At 40.0% G+C, this 17,225-nt stretch overlaps 1 protein-coding gene across 9 annotated transcripts in view; it reads right to left on the bottom strand.

Annotated features, from left to right (window-relative positions):
* FNIP2 (folliculin interacting protein 2) overlaps nt 1–17,225 on the bottom strand; it is a 115,524-nt gene that overhangs the window by 67,440 nt on the left and 30,859 nt on the right. For 4 of the 9 annotated variants that reach the window (XR_013995174.1, XM_081077168.1, XM_081077170.1 and 1 more), the window contains exon 1: nt 10,583–11,244. The exons of 4 other annotated variants lie outside the window; for them this stretch is intronic. Coding sequence is in view for 4 of the 5 variants with exons in the window: in XM_081077168.1 (XP_080933294.1) it covers nt 10,583–10,758 (176 nt within the window). In the remaining variant the exon portion in view is untranslated. Of the gene's footprint in view, nt 1–10,582; nt 11,245–17,225 lie in introns of those variants that run through there. One more of the 9 variants, XM_081077174.1, reaches the window with a different exon arrangement.

Here is a 17,225-nt window from a genome sequence, read left to right as displayed (position 1 = left end):
AAAAGCATGATTCTCTCCATAGGTCTTTTGTTTGCAAAATGGGAAAGCCAAAATACACAGAAACTGTACCTATTTTGGTTGTAAAAACATTATCTCTAAAAGAGATGGGTGTCTCTTTTATCTGATAATGTAAAACATTATCTCTAAAAGAGGCAAGCATGTGGGGAAGCGGTGGCAGAAGTGGAGACAAAAAAACAAAAATAAAAAAATAACAAAAGAGCGAGAAAGAGAGATGGGTACAAATACACACACACTGTTTCACCCAGCAATACTGCTTGTAGGAATTACTCCTACAAGTCCACTTGCACAGGTCCAAAATGATTATGAACAAAGGTATTTGCTGCAGCACTGCTTGGAATAGCAAAGGACTGGAAACAACTGTCAACACGGAATGTTTAAATTATGGTGCACCCATACAATGGAGTAGTCACAGTTTTAACTAGAAAAAAGAAATACAAAACACTGTGTTAGAATGCTACCATATGTATTTTTTCAAAAAGGAAAAACTCTGGATTTTAGTGTATATGCATAAAGTATCTCTAGAAAGACACAGTATGCTGAACTGGTAAGACTGGTTGTGTCTGGAGGAGAGAACTGGGTTGTCGAGGAAGAGAAGTGAGCAGACTTTGTTGCATATTCTTTACAGAGAACAGAGAAAGGCTTTCCCTACATACTTAATACTCTTCTGTCAAAACAGAAGAGTGAGGAAGAGTGCAGACTCTGGAGCAAGGCAGCCTGGGTTCAAGCCCTAGCTCTGCCTCTTTTCCTAGCTATGTGACTTGAGCAAGTTACCTAAACTCTTTGTTCCTTAGTATCCTCGCCATCGCTACCTCTGAAGTGTTTTGAGGATAAAATGTGTGTAAAGGACATAACACAGAGCCAGGCTCACAGTAAGAGTGCTAGAAGTACTCTCTAAGATTTTGTGTGTTTTGAATATTTAACCATATGACTGTCCTATCTCTCATTAAAAAATTAAAATATTTAAAAATATGTGATAAAATTTAAATTAAAATAATGAAACAGGAACACAACAGGAACGCTCCCCCCACCCCGCCTTTTTTTTTAACCCATAAAGATTCCCTTATTGCCTTAAAACGAACAACCTTAATTACTGTTTGCTGTCAGAGGCTTCTTGGTAGCTGAAGCATGAGGCAGTGGGTGAACTCCTACAGGGAAACCACCTTAATGAATTCAAGGAATTCAGATTCAATTTCAAATATGTAGTTTGGCCTTAGACAATGATATTTATTGAGCTTTCTTCCCAGCATGTATATACCACATTTTCCTGTCCTTCTTCATTCCCTACCTCACCCAAAGACAGGACCAAGTTTCTAAAAACGCAATCCCTCTTCTCATTTATTAGACCCACATATGGCTTTGGGTTTGTTATTGCTGTGCTGGTCCTGTATCAAAGTGACTTCCATCTGGTAAGTAACTGCCTTTGTTTCACTGCATACTCTCACAGAGACTAGTGACACGCGTTCCAGGTCTGATGTGTAGATGTAGGAAGGGGCATACGGTGATCACAGCTGCACAGCACACACACAAATAATTGCCTGACAGTTCAGAGTTTGCCAACGCTTTCACAGACTTCACCTGAGCTGACCTTAAATGTCCTATGAGAGCCTGTATTACATAATCTGTTTCACACAGAAGTGAGGAGGCTTTAACAAGGTTATAACCAGAAAGTGGCAAAGCCGGGACTACAGACCATTGTCTCCTGACTCCAAATTCTGTGCGCGTCCAACTGCGCTCCACTATCACCTTAACATCAGGGGCAAATAAGTGAGGGTCACATCCTCCACACTCCAGGACCTCCCTTTGCGCTTCCTTCTGAGGTGTAAAAATAATTCTGGTGATATAATGTTAACACTGAAAGGCAGAACACCAAATTATAGGTACAATATGACCTCAATGGGGTAAAAAAGAAAAAGTTATCAAGAGCTATTTAAAAAGCTCACCAAAAAATTAGCAGCTCATATCACAAAGGATCAACATCCCTAACACATATAGAACAATCAGAAATCAATAAAGGAAAAGGCTTGCAAGGCAGTGGAAAAGTGGACAATGGATTCAGATAGCTCACAGGAAAAAAAAATAGAGATGGTCTTTAAACATGAAAAGGTGCTAAATTCACTCTTATAAAGAGAAAAACAATTTAAAATCATACATCTACTAGATTGGCAAAAATTCAAGTTAGACATCCCACACGAGAGAAATACAGGGAGAGGCACAAAATAGTAAGATTACATATGGATGGTTAAGTTATAGGTAACAGAATTATAAGTATTTTTAACTTTGAACCCACTAGTCCCACTTCTGGAACTAAACAGATTTTAAAAAAACATGTGACTGAAGCTTGTTTGATAAGAGCAAACAATTGGAAACAACTGGAGAGGACACCGGTGGGGCAAATTCAATCACTTATGCTACACCCACACAACACAATACCAAGCAGCTCTTGGAGAGAAAGCAGGAGAGTGTGGTTAAGACCCCTAAGATTATAGTGGGAAGTCCAAGCAGCAAAGAGCAAAGTATAGAGCATACTACCTTTTGTGTAAGAAGGAAGAACACATATTTCTATTTGCTTATTTATGCACAAAAGAAATATACAAGGGATCTTTAAGAAACTACTAAAAGTGATTACCTAAAGGGGATGGGGAAGAATGAAGAGGTGGGAGCAATATGTTTCAAATACATATTTTATTGTGGAACCGACTGGATATATCATATCTGAAGATATATAGATAAAACACTTTTCAAAAGGTTAAGAAAAAAAACCCCAGTAATCACGTCCTACAAAAGCCATTAGAGTTGGGGGCCTTTCTACCTTTGCTTCCGGTTTCCTGCAAGTACAGACACAATCTTCGTGAGTGTTAACACTCCTGACTGCCGCGCACCCCCATGTGATCCTTCCCAGGGGAAGAAGAATGAGCTCTGATTGGTCAGGTTCCCTGTATTTGTGGGCATCTATCTGCCTACAGAGCACACACACTGATCTGATCCTAACTCCCCAACATCACGCTTTATAGGGGTGAGACCCTATTGTGATCAGGCCTGTGGGTTCTAGGCTGCTATGCAGGGTGGGCGAACTGGTTTAATTTTGAGGTTATCAGGCTGCCCCTTGTTATTACACACGCTAGCCATTCTCCAGATACAGGTGTTTTGGTTTCCATCTACCTGACCAATTTCTATCTCTCAATTTGCAAATTCCACTGGAGAAGAAAAATGGGTCTCCTTCAAATTTCCTACAAGGAAAATTCCCACCCAAGAAGACTGTCAGAAATTTGAACAAAAATAGGGTTGTTCGCTGCATTGTAACTGGAAACCTAAATATCCATTAGCAGAACACACCCTAATTTTCGAAGCCATTTAAGAAAATACTACAAAGTCATTAAAAATTGTCCTCAAAAACATTTTAATGACATGGGGAAAACATTATGAAAAAGCAGATTATACAGCTTGATATACAGCCTGATTCAGTTAATACAATGCAGCTTACATCCATGTACCAAAAAGGACTACAAGGAAATCAACAAAAATGTTAATAGTAGTAAAATTTTCTGATAGCATTTTAGGTAATTTGGGTTTTCATTTTTATACTTGCTTGTATTTTCCAAATATTTTGTAATAAAATTGTATCATCTTGATAATCATAAATAATATTTAAGAAAATCTTAGAAGTTAATTTAGTAATGATATAAAAGAAAAAGATGGAGGCATTTAAAAAGGGGAAAATAGCTAGCATGACAGCAATTAACAAGTGGAATTTAAAATTAAAAACAGTACCATTTCTATTAGCACCCCTCCAAAAACTATTTATGGAATAAATCTAACAAAATACGTACAAGATCTATATGAAGAAAACTACAAAAGTCTGACAAAAGAAATCAAAAAACTGAATAAATGGAAATATTCCATGTTCAAGGATAGGAAGATGCAAGCTGTCAGTTCTTCCCAACTTGATCTATAGATTCAACGCAATTCCAATCAAAAGCCCACTAAGTTATTTTGTGGATATCAACACATTGATTCTAAAGTTTATATGGAGAGCCAAAGGATCCAACTTCAAGGCTTACTATAAAGTTACACTAATCAACAGTGTGGTACTGCTGAAAGAATAGACAGATCAACGGAAAAGAAAGAGAGCCCAGGTTCATATAAATATAGTCAACTGACAGTCTGTCAACAAATGGTGCTGCAACAAGTGGACATTCACATGAAAAAAAAAAAAGAATCCCAACACAGACCTTAAATCCTTCACAAAGACTTAACACAAAATGGATCACACTCTTAAACGTAGATCAGTAGTCACCTGGGGATAGGGAGAGATGAATAAGCACACAGGAACATTTTAAGGCAGTGAAACTACTCTGTGCGATACTATACTGGTGGACACACGTCACTATACATTTGCCAAAACCCACAGAATGTACACCACTAAGAGTGAACCGTAATGTAAACTCTGGTTTTGGGTGATAATGGTGTGTGCATGCAGGTTCATCATTTGTAACAAATGTCCCACTCAGGTGGGGATGTTGACAGCAGGGGAGGCGTGGGTGTGTGGGACAGGAAGTAGACAGGAGCTCTGTATTTTCTGCTCACTTGTGCTGCGGACCTAAAAGTGCTCTAAAAAATTAAGTCTATTTAAAAGGAAAAATATTTCAGTTGTCAAAGGAACTTTTAAAATATAGGAACTTTTAGTAATAGGCACTAGTTTTAAAGTTGGCGATAGGATTTTTCTCTGAAGATCATTTTGGTCAGCTATAGTCTGCTTGAGAATTCTCTGTGAAGATGAAAACCAAGGACGCATGACCAGAGCTTTGGATGTAGCCATCAAAAGTCTGTGTCTCTGTTCAGCAGACGTGCAGGCCATCTCCCGTCAGTCCTCACTGCTCTACAGGATGAGCCCAGTCCTCTCATGTGATCTTGTTCTTCCCGACAGAGGAACAAGTTCTCTTTTAGTTCACACTAAAGTATCAGTTACTGCCTAGAGAGAACAAAGCTTCAATACAAAAAAATGAGGTTCCGATAACAGGAATTTCTGTTATCAAGCAAGGGCCAATGGGAGAGCTACGTGGGGGCAGGCAACTTCCACACCCCAATCTGTCACACTGGGATAGCCCTCTCTACCAGCACACCTCAGCCCCACTCACACCCCCCAAGAGGACCATTTATTCTCAGAATCCAAATCATCTCTGTCCTTAGCCAACATTTTTCTTTTTAGGGTCTGAAGGAGAACAGAGTCTGTCACCCAAAAATATGCCTCTATGAGATATTATTTTATGCTGGTTATTTTTAAGAAACAAAAGACTCAGAAAAAAACTTTGGCCTTCTTCCTGTCTGCCCTGAAGAACTGAGATAGAGGACCTGCTCTGGGAAGGGAGTTATTACCTTAGATAACTATATTTTAGTATGAACTAGGTGTGATAGACAGGGAGGAACCAAGCAAAGCTCATGAGACCAAACTCCTCTCTCTGTCCCATTGTTTCAAGATGGCCGATATGCATTTGCTTTTCTTCTCCCTGTGCATTGCCTTACTTCCCCCAATTCTGAATGATAAATTTTCCCTCAATGTCTGGAATTTTTGTGCTTATGTGAATTCCCCATGCGCACATATTAAAACGTGATTTTCTCCTGTTAATCTGCTGTGTGTCATTTGAATTATTTGACCAGCTAGCATTTAGAAGGATAGAAGGAAAATTCTTTGTCCTCCCCTACAGGTGCATACCAAGCATGTTCCTGCCTTAGGGTCTTTGTACTTGCTCTTCTCTCTGTTGAGAACACACTTTCTCAAATATTCACATGGCTTACTCCCTCACCTTGAAAAAGATTACTACTGTTAAAGAGAAAAACACAGGCTCAACATGGGGTCACTTGTGCTAAAGCCGATGACACCGAACCTAGAATACATGACTTAAATGCAGTTTCAACCCTCTCCTGGAATATAACCTTAATTGTTCAGTCTGGAATTCCCTGGTAAGTACCAATGAGCAACGAGGTCATCTGTCACATGGGCCCTCTCCCCTCCGCCCAGAGGAAGCTGAGGCAATCAGTCTGACTGACAAGACACACCTCCCCCAACAACGGGGGAGTTATTTTGCTAATAACTTTCGTGTCCTGCCCAATTTCTGCTTATATAAAAGCCTTCCATATTGCATAGCCTTTCGGGTTCCTCTCTGGTTGCTAGATGGGATGCTGCCTGATTCATGAATCGCTCAATAAAGCCAATTAAATCCTCAAATTTACTTAACTGAATTTAACACCACTGAGATGGTTTTGACTCCCTTGATTACCCAAGGTCTTCACAATTCTCTAACCTCTTTGGGTCTTATTGGTCACTGACAGACAATTATAATACTAGAGCTACATACAAGAGACCTCAGATACCACTTATCTGAAGGGTCCCAGACTTGACTCATCATTAGAATTATCCCAGAAGCTATTTGTGTTTGTTTATATTTGTAATCAACAAAGCTTCACAGGCTCTACTTCCAGGAATTTGGTCCAATGGATCTGAAGTGAAGCTTGGGAACCTACATTTTTAAAAACACCTCACATATTTAGGGATCACTGACCCAATCCACCACTTTATTATTATTATATTTTTTTTAGAAGAGAAAATAGAAACAGAGAGATGGGTAACATTTCCAAATACACTGTGAGTTCAAGACATAGATGAAACCTCAGATCATGACAGGAAGATACAGATGAACCCCCAAATAAAGGTGCTTCTACCATATCTGCTACGTCTAGGTTCCCACTTGTGAGATTTGAACTAAGAAAAAAAAAATTTAGTAAGTAGAAAAGCTAACCTAGTTCTACTAAGTTTTTCTTTCTTTTATGGCCTTTGGGCATGCTAAGACACAAAAATGAAAGGAAATGGCACAGTGAGATAAAAGACAGGATTTTAATCCACATCTGTTCTGTAACAAGACCTGAAAGTTTTTTAAAAAGCAAAAACAAAACACTTTCTAATCTGATAAGGATGAAACCCTTCAAGATATAAACATTGATGGATGGATGGATGGATGGATGCCTGATATCCAACATCCCATATAAAACTGGGATCCCATAAAAGGGGAAGAGAATTGCCAGGAATCCTGGTGTTTCTAGAGCCCACAGGCTGGATTCCCTTTGGTGAGTTTTGATTGGCAGTCTAATTATAATCTTAGATGGGTCACAGTTTATTAGTGCTCTCACCAATTCTCACCAGGGCTTGCTACATCATTGTTCAGCAGTTAGTCAGCTTCTGTTACTATAACAACAAAAGGCTAAGGCTAAGCCTTACACTTACACAACAGGACTCGTCACAGGAGAACCAGGAACCGTGGACTGAGCTCAGTGAGTGTTCCAGGGGAGCAGACAGCTGAGCGGGAACTCAAGGGAAAGGGGCTTTAGATGCTGCTCAGTGACTGGCCCAGAGTCGGAGTCATCTTGTCTGCTGTCTGGAGCACTGTCATTATGGACACAGTGATAGTGACTAATAGCAGGGGCTTTCCCACGTATGTCATCAGTACTTACCAAAATAAGGCCCAGACAAAAGTTTGTCAGTTATCAGCTTCCAGGAAGCAAGTTCACAATCCCTTCAAAACCCCTGTACTAAGACTGCTCTGATTCATTCCCAAGGAAAAAGGTGGCCTCAGATGGAGAAGATAAAGGTTCTTTAAATCTAAATCAGACATGACTTTGCAGCCATACTAAGATACCACTTTCTTTCATTCACTCACTCATTCTCAAATTACACCTCAAAATCCCAACCAACAACTGGTGGCAATAAACTCTTTTAACTAGTCAACGAAAATTCCTCAAGGCATCTAAAATCAGTGAAAAGGGAAGGAATGCAGAAAGGGCAGAACTTGTGACAGCAATACCCAATGCATGGGAAAGCCACACCCAGACACACACAGCCTTCCTGGGAAGCTTGTCCTGAAGCACAGGACCATCAACTGACCAGGGTTTGTTTTTTGCTCTCTGCTCACTTCATTCAACCTGTCCAATAGCTACATTTTCTCAGTATCAAAGCAGAATGTTTTTCTCGCAGTGTTTCTAAGTGAAGAACACAATGAGAAACACTCTTCCCACTCCTACAACCTGCATTAGACTTTCTTTTAATAGCTTTTAACTAAAATCTTTAGAATTCTGTGGTCTGTTGCCTTAGCACCTCTCCAAATCTTGTATTTCCTAGTCAGTAATCCCAAATACTATAAATAAAGACTGGTAGTAAAATCATGGCCAGCTTGTCTCTGTGAAGTGCTTCAGCAGAGAAAACACACACAGTAGTTTCTGTACTTATTTTCTTGTTAAGCAATGACTGCAGATACCCTACAGCTCTATTTTAGTAGAATTAGTTCATCCAAATTGTAGGTAAATCAGATATCTACATTCATTAATTCTCGCGCTCCTTCCACCCTGGGGATTCTAATGCAGTCCAAAGAATCTCTTCCAAATTTCAAGATATGAAACTTAAAGCACAATTGACTTTGAAGTGCTTTGTTTCAGTTCCTCTTCATTGTGTAAAGGGTATACTTTTTAAGACAAGGTTATGTTAAATTTCTCTTGCCATCAGAGAAACAATGATTCACAGATAAGCTCCCACATTCCTCATATAAACAGCCCTGTGGATTTACCTAATTTGCTGGCAAAGTTTGAAAAATCAAGTTACTATTGCCTTTGCTATACCCAGCATCATATTTCAGAGTTACGAGATGTGAATTGAGTTTTAGCAAGAAATTTTTTATAGACAAGCCATTTAAGATGCCTCATCAAATTCTGTAGGGTTTTGTTGGTTTGGGAATTTTGTGAAATAAATTGAACCCCAACATCTGTCATTTCTAGAAATTAAGGAAAACGGAAGTGGAAGAGGACAAACTTCCACACTGCAAAGTTTCATTTCACATGAAGTATAACAGGAGGATTAAAAGGTTTCTTTCTGCACTGAACTGTGTCAGGTTTTTTCTGAAGAAAAAAAAATCTCAGCATCAGAGATGTAAATCTAAAGAAGTTAAAATAAGGAAAGGAGATAGTAAATATGAACATGTTTTGTTAATTTTAGTGTTGTTTCAATAAAAGATGATTAAAATCCACCAAAGAATAGCAATTTCATGGGGAGTAAGAAGCAGAAGTGCATACCAAAAGCTGTAGAATTTTTTTAAAAAATTGGTGTGGCCCTGCATATTATTTTTTGCGGCTGCTACCTCTCCCCCCAAGTACCTATTTGAGGTCTAAAATTGGGTACAGAGGGCCTGATGCTACATCTTAGACTCTCAGAGGAGGAAAGGAGTTTTAAAATAGTGTGAACCAACTACATTGGTTAACAGTCGAGAGACACAGAAACGCCTGGGAACTCATGGTTCCCAGGCTCAGAGCTGGGGATTCAGATCAGGAGCAGGATCAAGACTCAAATAGTGTCATTCCATTACTCTTTCCCTCTTGTCAGCAGTCCTTTCTTGATAAGAAACAGAAAAACACACAGTATAAAAGTGAAATTCTTATCTGGATGCTCAAATGTATTTTTCTAATGTACCACATCATTCATTACCTTTTCCTCTACAAACATACCTCTTTAATTGAGCGGCAAGCATGTGACCCAACACCCATAAAATGATTTCCACACTTCTCCCTAACTCTCCAATCCACTGGGCTCTTATACTGGAATGGACATTTTATTACATTTCTACTAAAGAAAGAAAAGACTTTATATGACAGAAACTATATCCTGATTATTTTTCATCTGCCAAGAAATATATTTATGGGATAAGGAATTTATGAGGCACACTAATTTTGAGAAAACATCTATAAGGAAAAACATAACATTTAAGTGGATTTAGAAACTTACTTTTGTACTAATTACAAAAATCAGAGCTTAACCTTTGGTTCTCCTTACTATCTACAAAGGATTTTGGAATGAAATGTAATTCTCAGGATTTTTCCTTTTCATTGACATGCAACAAAATTCTTTACAAAGAATATTTAAGAGCTACTACTAATAAAATTAATGAATTCTCCCAAGACGAATGCAATAATCAACCTAAAAGAATACAGCAAGTATGTTATTCTTTATAGATCAGCTCCATTATTAAAATGAGTTCATCAAAACACCATCCTTCCCGTGAAAAGGATTTTCTAGAAGAGGAAGACCGGGCTCTCCCTCACCACCAGCCTTCCACCAGAAAAGCACACCCACCCACCCACCGGTCAAACTAAGCGAGAACCCCCACTCTGGTGCTCATGTACCAATGGCCGTGGTACGTCAGGACTGCAACTCTTTCCTGATGACCACTGCAAATAGCATAAAGTTCAAGCTGCAACACAGGACAAGGTGGTAACTATTTCTTGCAAGCTGGCTCCAGGCAGAGGTAATGAAAAGTTAAGAAGAAAGCAGGGGGGTGGTAGAATTGAAACATTCACAAAAATATACCCATGCCCCCCGTATTTTTTCTACAAAGAAACAGATGTGTGTCTGCACACCCACCAACCCCTCCGGATCTCCTACTTAGAGCACTCAATTTCATCTCCTTGGTACACAGTGAATTAAATAAAAACGTTGCTTAGATTTTGAAATAGAAGTAAAGTTTCAAACCTGTTGTGGAGCTCCGTGTGATCAGTGCGCCTTCCTACCTGGGCACGCTTTCGAAGCTTTGTGCATAAGCTTGACTTGTAAGTCCTTCCGGCACCAGAAGCAGCATCACTCACACAAGCGGCCGGACCCTGCCGGCCCCCGGGCCGGTGTGTGCTCTTCGCTGTGCCGCCACACATCTCCTGAGCCCTTCAACTGTCTTCCGGGTAATCCTGACTATCAACATGGACTTGGACACAAATGTTGAAGATCCTTTGTTGACTGAGGGATAGTCTGCACGGACCAGCTGCCTCAAATGATCACTGCATTCCCTGTACAGTAGGTGAGACAAGCTACTGGCAGCAGCCTATGAATTTCCTCTTTCAAAAGAATTACTTTTTTTTAAAGAAAAAAAAAAGGAACATTCATTTGTTACGTAAATTAAGCTTGCGATGACTTAGGAAGTCAGATGCATCCATCACATTATAAAACATGTTCTCAGCAAACCCATTATAAACAGACAAGTCCAAATGCCACTTCCTACTTTTGTTCCTAAGCTTGTACTCCTGTTAGCAAAAGAAAAAGCAGTGAGCAGGTTGAGCAGCTTGGCTTGACTCACTCCATCTGAGCTCCTCGGTTGGAGATTACGTGGTAGTCAAACAACGGGTCACAAGACCTATTCCTATGGCTCTGGGCAAAGGCAGTGACTTGCCTTTAGCTGCAAGGTTGTTCTGACATTGGCCACACCACCCTCTTAATGGCCCTCATGTGAGCAAGTGTCAGCTGACAGGTCTTACTGTGCAACCTTGCAAAATTCTGCCCATGGCAAATGGGAGAGCTGTTTACCCACAACAGACAGATGTAGGGCTCAGCATATAGGAGGTGACATGGGGGAGGGAGAGTGGAGACGCATCCTTGCTTTAATACCAAACACATATATTAAACTAATATATAGAGAGAGATAAATTCATAAGAAAAATAGTAATAAGTGAGAAGCTATAAACCCTCAAAACTCTTACACTGAATTCCTACAATTGGGTTCCTACCAGAACCCAAGAACAAAAGCAGTTCAATTTTGACTTCTGACATTAACATACTTCATCTGTAAAATGAGAATAATGTTATAGAATATGATTTTTCCACGGTATTGTGAGTTCAAGGAAAAAAATATCTTTTCTTTTAGAAGAAATAAAAAGCATAGGTTCCCCTCTACAAAGGATTGTCCCAATTCCTTTTCTTCTTCCTCCTCATCCTCGAATTTGGTTGAAGAAAATCTTAACAGATCCCTAAAGTCTGATGAACCCTTGGCTGAGTCTTCAGTTTCACAAGGTTTTAAATGTATGTATCTTTATAGATGGCCGCCACTTATGTCACTCACAAGTGTGAGAAAATCCCATGATAGCATAGCAGAGGTCTCCATTACCTTAAGACTTTACCATATATGTGACCCTCTAGTTCCTCTATAACAAACCCAAAAAAGATTTCAAATATATCCTCCTGAGAAATAAAGATCACAACACACCTACAACAGTGACTAACTAGATAGACTTCTCTGTGGCACAAGTTAAATGGACAGTGGCGAGATAAAACCAGGTTAGGAGAAAATGAGTTCATTTTTCCAGGAAGGGGAACACATTTTAAACTGAGAGCTTAACTGCACGGCCACAGTGCAATCACGGGTTCTCCTTTCCCCCCACCTGAACTGTCTTTAAAATCACTTTCTCTTTTTGACAGAGAATCCAAAGGTCTATGCGAGCGCTCGGACTTTTCCATTCGGTTCACAGGCGCTCAGTGAGCGGGCCGACAGTGAAGCCTCTCCCCGTCACCAGGTGCTCTGAACCCGGCCCAGCAGGCCCCAGACCAGCGTCTCCAAGTCACCCAGGGTTTCCCTCGTCCACGATCAGAGGAGAAATGACAGCAGAGCTCAGCGCTGACAGGGTGGGATCTTTACAAATGCCAAAGTTACTGAATTTTATACAAATATGTAGAGGAAACAAACACTGGGGGAACACATCCCACTTTTGTGTATAAGAATAAATTTTAGTTTTAAAACTCCAAACTCTAAAATATATTATTCTAGAACTTGATGGGAGGACATGAAACCCTCTTTTGAAATATGTATTCTGTATACATTTATGGAATAGCCGCAAATCTGTTCAATAATTCTGATATTTTACATTTTCCAAAGACTTCAAATACTGCTATAAAAATGAAATTTCATCCCCTACCCAGATGATGAAAACATTTTAAATGACCAGAATAGTAAGAGTTGAAAATGACAACATGGTTACAAAGGACATCTAGATGAAATAAGGATAAAGATGCACTGGGAGAAAAGTCTGTGAAACAGAAAGTGAGTGGCACGGAATCTCTAACGCCTTCCGTGCGCTTCGTCATTCAGGCAGCCGTCTTTAACTAAGCACTCACTATGTGCCAGTCCGTTTCTCCCTACACTCAGGAGGCACACCTTGCAGCTACCATTTCCTTGGCAGAGAGACAACAACTTGAGCATGCTTATAAACACAAATCGCTGGGCCTACTCCCAGGGTTTCAGATTCAGCACTCCTGACATGTCTAACAAGTTCCCAGGGTGCTGGGGCTGCCAGCCTGGGAACCATACGTTTGAGAACTACTTCCTCAGTCATAATTCCATCTTACCCATGAAGCCTCCTGTGGCTGGAAGATCTTTTTCTCTCTTGAGTTCCTCTATAATTTTTTTTAAACCACACTTTTAACACTTAACACAGAACTGTTTTGTAATAGAGTAGTGTACATGTCTTATGATCCTAACTAGATCATAAATTCTTTGAGTATAAAAACTGGCTCTTGACATTCAGCTTTGTACCCACACAGGTCTTACAAGACACCCAACAGATAACATGTGGATTGGTTTGATGCCACTGAATATGTACATTAAAACTATGATATGAATCTACTGCCACAAACAGTGAGCTGCTTTGTGCATGGACTCTGATCAGGAGGGTGTCTGTGCTCAAACACACACGCTTCCTCTTTCCCTCATTTACTGTGAGGGGGAGCAGTTTGCCACCCCAACGTATGCCTTTTGGGGATACTGGTTATTTTAAGCTGGTTATTTTTAAGAAACAAAAGACTCAGGAAGAGCCTTTTACCTCTCCCTTACTTGCTTAAAGGAAATCAGATAGAAAACTCTGTTTAAAGGAAGGGAGCTATCACCTTAACATACTATGAACCGTGTGGCACACTGGGAGGAAGCCTAGCAAAGTCTAGTGACTCCCCTCGAGTCCTACTCTTTCTGGGTGGCTGGGAAGAATTTGTTGACTGAATGTTTGCTCCTTCTCATCTACCTGTGACTTGCCTGCATTCCCTTTGAAGTCCAAACCACGACCTCCCTCCCCACCCCCCCACTTTCTCCTTAGCTGAAGATGGTATATAAGTCTCAACTCTGCTTTATCCTCAGGTCCCACATTTTCATGGAACCCTCATACGTACGTACATAATAAACTTGGTTATTTTCTTCTGTTGATCTGTGTCATGTCAATTTGATTATTAGACCAACCAAGAGAACTAGAAATAGAAAAGAGGGAACATTTTCCCCTCCCTCACAACTATATCAAAAGATACTCCTGTGTTAACTCCAATCAATGTGACTCGTGTTATCTAAACAGAAAGGACTTAAGACTTTAAAAAAGTGAAAATGCCATTTCCCCTGTTCTTCCCCTTAATAACCCAAAATTCCACAGTTCAAAATCTGATAAGATGTAATCAAGTAGAGTACATCAAAACCACAACCATTGTACACTACATAGCTCCAACTTTTGTATACTTAAACTAAAAGCTTTAAATTTTCTTCAGTAAATGAAAAAACAAGTAATTCTGAGATATTAGAACAGCTCATGGAGTAACTAAGAAAAAGGTATATTTAGATCTTTGGTGCCCCAAATTCTGTTCTCTATGTCAATCCAATCTCCCTTTCTTTCAATCTTTTTACCAAAACGTAATCATACTCTTACTTAGGTACTCATACTATTACTCATTAGCATGGGGGGATATAATCTGCTCTTAAATATTAAATAACATACATATTAAAATGTATCATCGGCCCTGTAAATAAACCTTCTCAGGACAAAGCCATTTCCTTCACACAGCTCAGCCACGTTTATACACTTAGAAAAGTATCCGCAACCACTGAATGGACTCCCACACTCCACCTGCATGTCAGCATGCTGACTGGCACTGTTGCTGCTTCTACAGATACCTTCACAATACAGGTGAACTTTATCTGGTGTTGGAAATGAGGACCCCAGAAGTGCCGAAGTGGCATAAATCCACGTATGTAAGAAAAGGAGACTTTTTAAATTGCATTTGGACTGCTTCCAACCTCAGCCCAGGTACTGAGTGGTCCTAGAGAAGAGTGCTAGGTTTATGAGTCAAGAAATAGCGTAAGTATCATTTAGACCAGGGGTGTCAAAACTGCGGCCCCTGGGCCAGCTGCGGTCCGCAATCCATTGTTAATTGGCCTGCAGCAAATTCCAAAAATATATTTAGTTTACTTAAATAAACCAGGTGAGGCAATACGTACTTCACCTCGAGTGCGTGGCCTGGCTGTTTGTGTATTTTACTGCATATGGCCCTTGGTAAAAAATGTTGAAAAAAGTTTGGACACCCCTGATTTAGACCATACAAGACAAATACCTGGGACCCAGTACAGTCTCCTTTGCCCACAGCCAAAATCTTTAATCAACCAGAACGCTGTTTCCTGTGGTGCCCAGACTCCTTCCAAATCCTTCCACTGCAGCGTTCCAGTGACCCACCTCCAATGCAAGATATTTGGCATCTGAGGAAAAAATCCATTCCCATGACTGATTTAGAGTTGGGAGAATTAAAGTCAGGAAAATTTTAAGTTAAGTATTCATGCAATTCTGCATTCACTTGACTTCGCACTCTTCAGGTGATGAAAAACAGTGATCACTGTATGTAAGGAAAAATTAACTCAAAAACAACGACTGAAAGAGACAGGTCTGAAAAGAAGAACGAAGGCCTAACATGGTTCCCCAAACAGTCCATTCTAATTATTCTTATCTAATAACTCTTTCTATAAAAAATATTTCTCTGCTTATTCACATTACCTTAATGAGAAAAAAGGAAGAATAAAAGGAAGGGAGGCAGTGCTGGGTCATGATCTGCAGCCACCACAATAGACCCTCCTCTTATTGGGGGTACAGTAGTGCCCCCGTCATGGGGGATAAAATCCAAGACCCCCAGTGAATGCCTGTAACTGTGGATAGTACCAAACCCTATATATGTATGCTTTTTCCTATGCATACATATCTGTGATAACGTTGTATTTATAAATCAGGCACAGTAAGGAATTAACAATAACTAAAAATAAAACGACGATTATAATAATGTACTGTAATAAAAGTTATATGAATGTGGGCTCTCTTAAAATATCTTCTTACTGTACTCACCCTTCTACTAGTGATGATGTGAGGTGCTCCAATGCCTACGGATGAGATGAAATGAGGTGAATCACTCACATGAGTGACGTGGCATTAAGCCACTACTGAGCGTCTAACGAAACGTCAGAAAGAGGATCACTGAGCCATGACGATGTCATGTCTTCCATCCACAAATTTAATGCCTTTTCCACCCGAACTAAGCATTTATCACCCACTGTGGCTGTAACTTTTGCAGTCTGAGGTGCGACAGCAAAACTAGCACAAATTTCTTTTTCCTTCTTCACAATTTCACATTAGATTCATTCTTACTGTCGATCTTAGCAACCTCAGCACATGAGTTTTTTCCTTTGCTTATTAAATTGAGAACTTTCACCTTTTCACTTAACAGAAGCACTTTACGGCTTCTCTTTGGCATACTCAAATTGCCAGCATCACTGCTCCCCCACTTTTAAGTAAATTACGAGTTACTTGGACACAAGCACAGCAATCCGACGACAGTTGATCTGATAACTGAGATGGCTACTAAGTAACTAACGGCTGGGGAGCGACTACAGCATGGAGATGCTGGACAAAGTGACGATTCACATCCTAGGTAGGGCAGACCGGAATCTTCGTCACGCTCCTCAGAACAGAGCACAATTTAAACTTACGTACTGCTTATTTCTGGAATTTTTTATCTAATATATTTGGACAGCTGTTGACTGTGGGTAATTGAAACCACGAAAAGCAAGACTGTGGGTAGGGGTGACTACTGTAATCCCCCCTCTTCCATAATGCTTTTTCCATACACCCACGAGCAACTGATCACAAGCCTTTCTGCCAACGGTTTTCAAAGCGTCATCCCCAGAAGGAGGCACAACAAAGAAAGCATCCTTATGGGACGCTGGTAAACTACTGTTTCTTGATCTAGGCGCTGGTGCTATAAAGCACAGCAAGCAGAATAGGTATACTTTTCTGTCAATATATTTTAGTTTAATACAAAGTTAAAAAAGGGGCAATTGGACGAAGGTAAGGGAATGAGAAAGGTTTCTTGAAGAGATGTGATTTAGAACAACGGGTTTTGGAGACAGATCCAGGTTTAGTATCAAATCTGTCAACACTCGACTGTTTTCAGAAACATGATCATGAATAGCTCCAAATACTAAGCAGCGGCCCAGCCTTATACTAGCAGTCCAGTGTGCAATCAGAAAATAACATACCTGCCCCTAATGCCATCTAAACTTATC

Source organism: Rhinolophus hipposideros, assembly GCF_964194185.1.
Source record: "Rhinolophus hipposideros genome assembly, chromosome: 16".
NCBI classification, from domain to species: domain Eukaryota; kingdom Metazoa; phylum Chordata; class Mammalia; order Chiroptera; family Rhinolophidae; genus Rhinolophus; species Rhinolophus hipposideros.
This window is presented reverse-complemented; position numbering and strand designations above follow the sequence as displayed.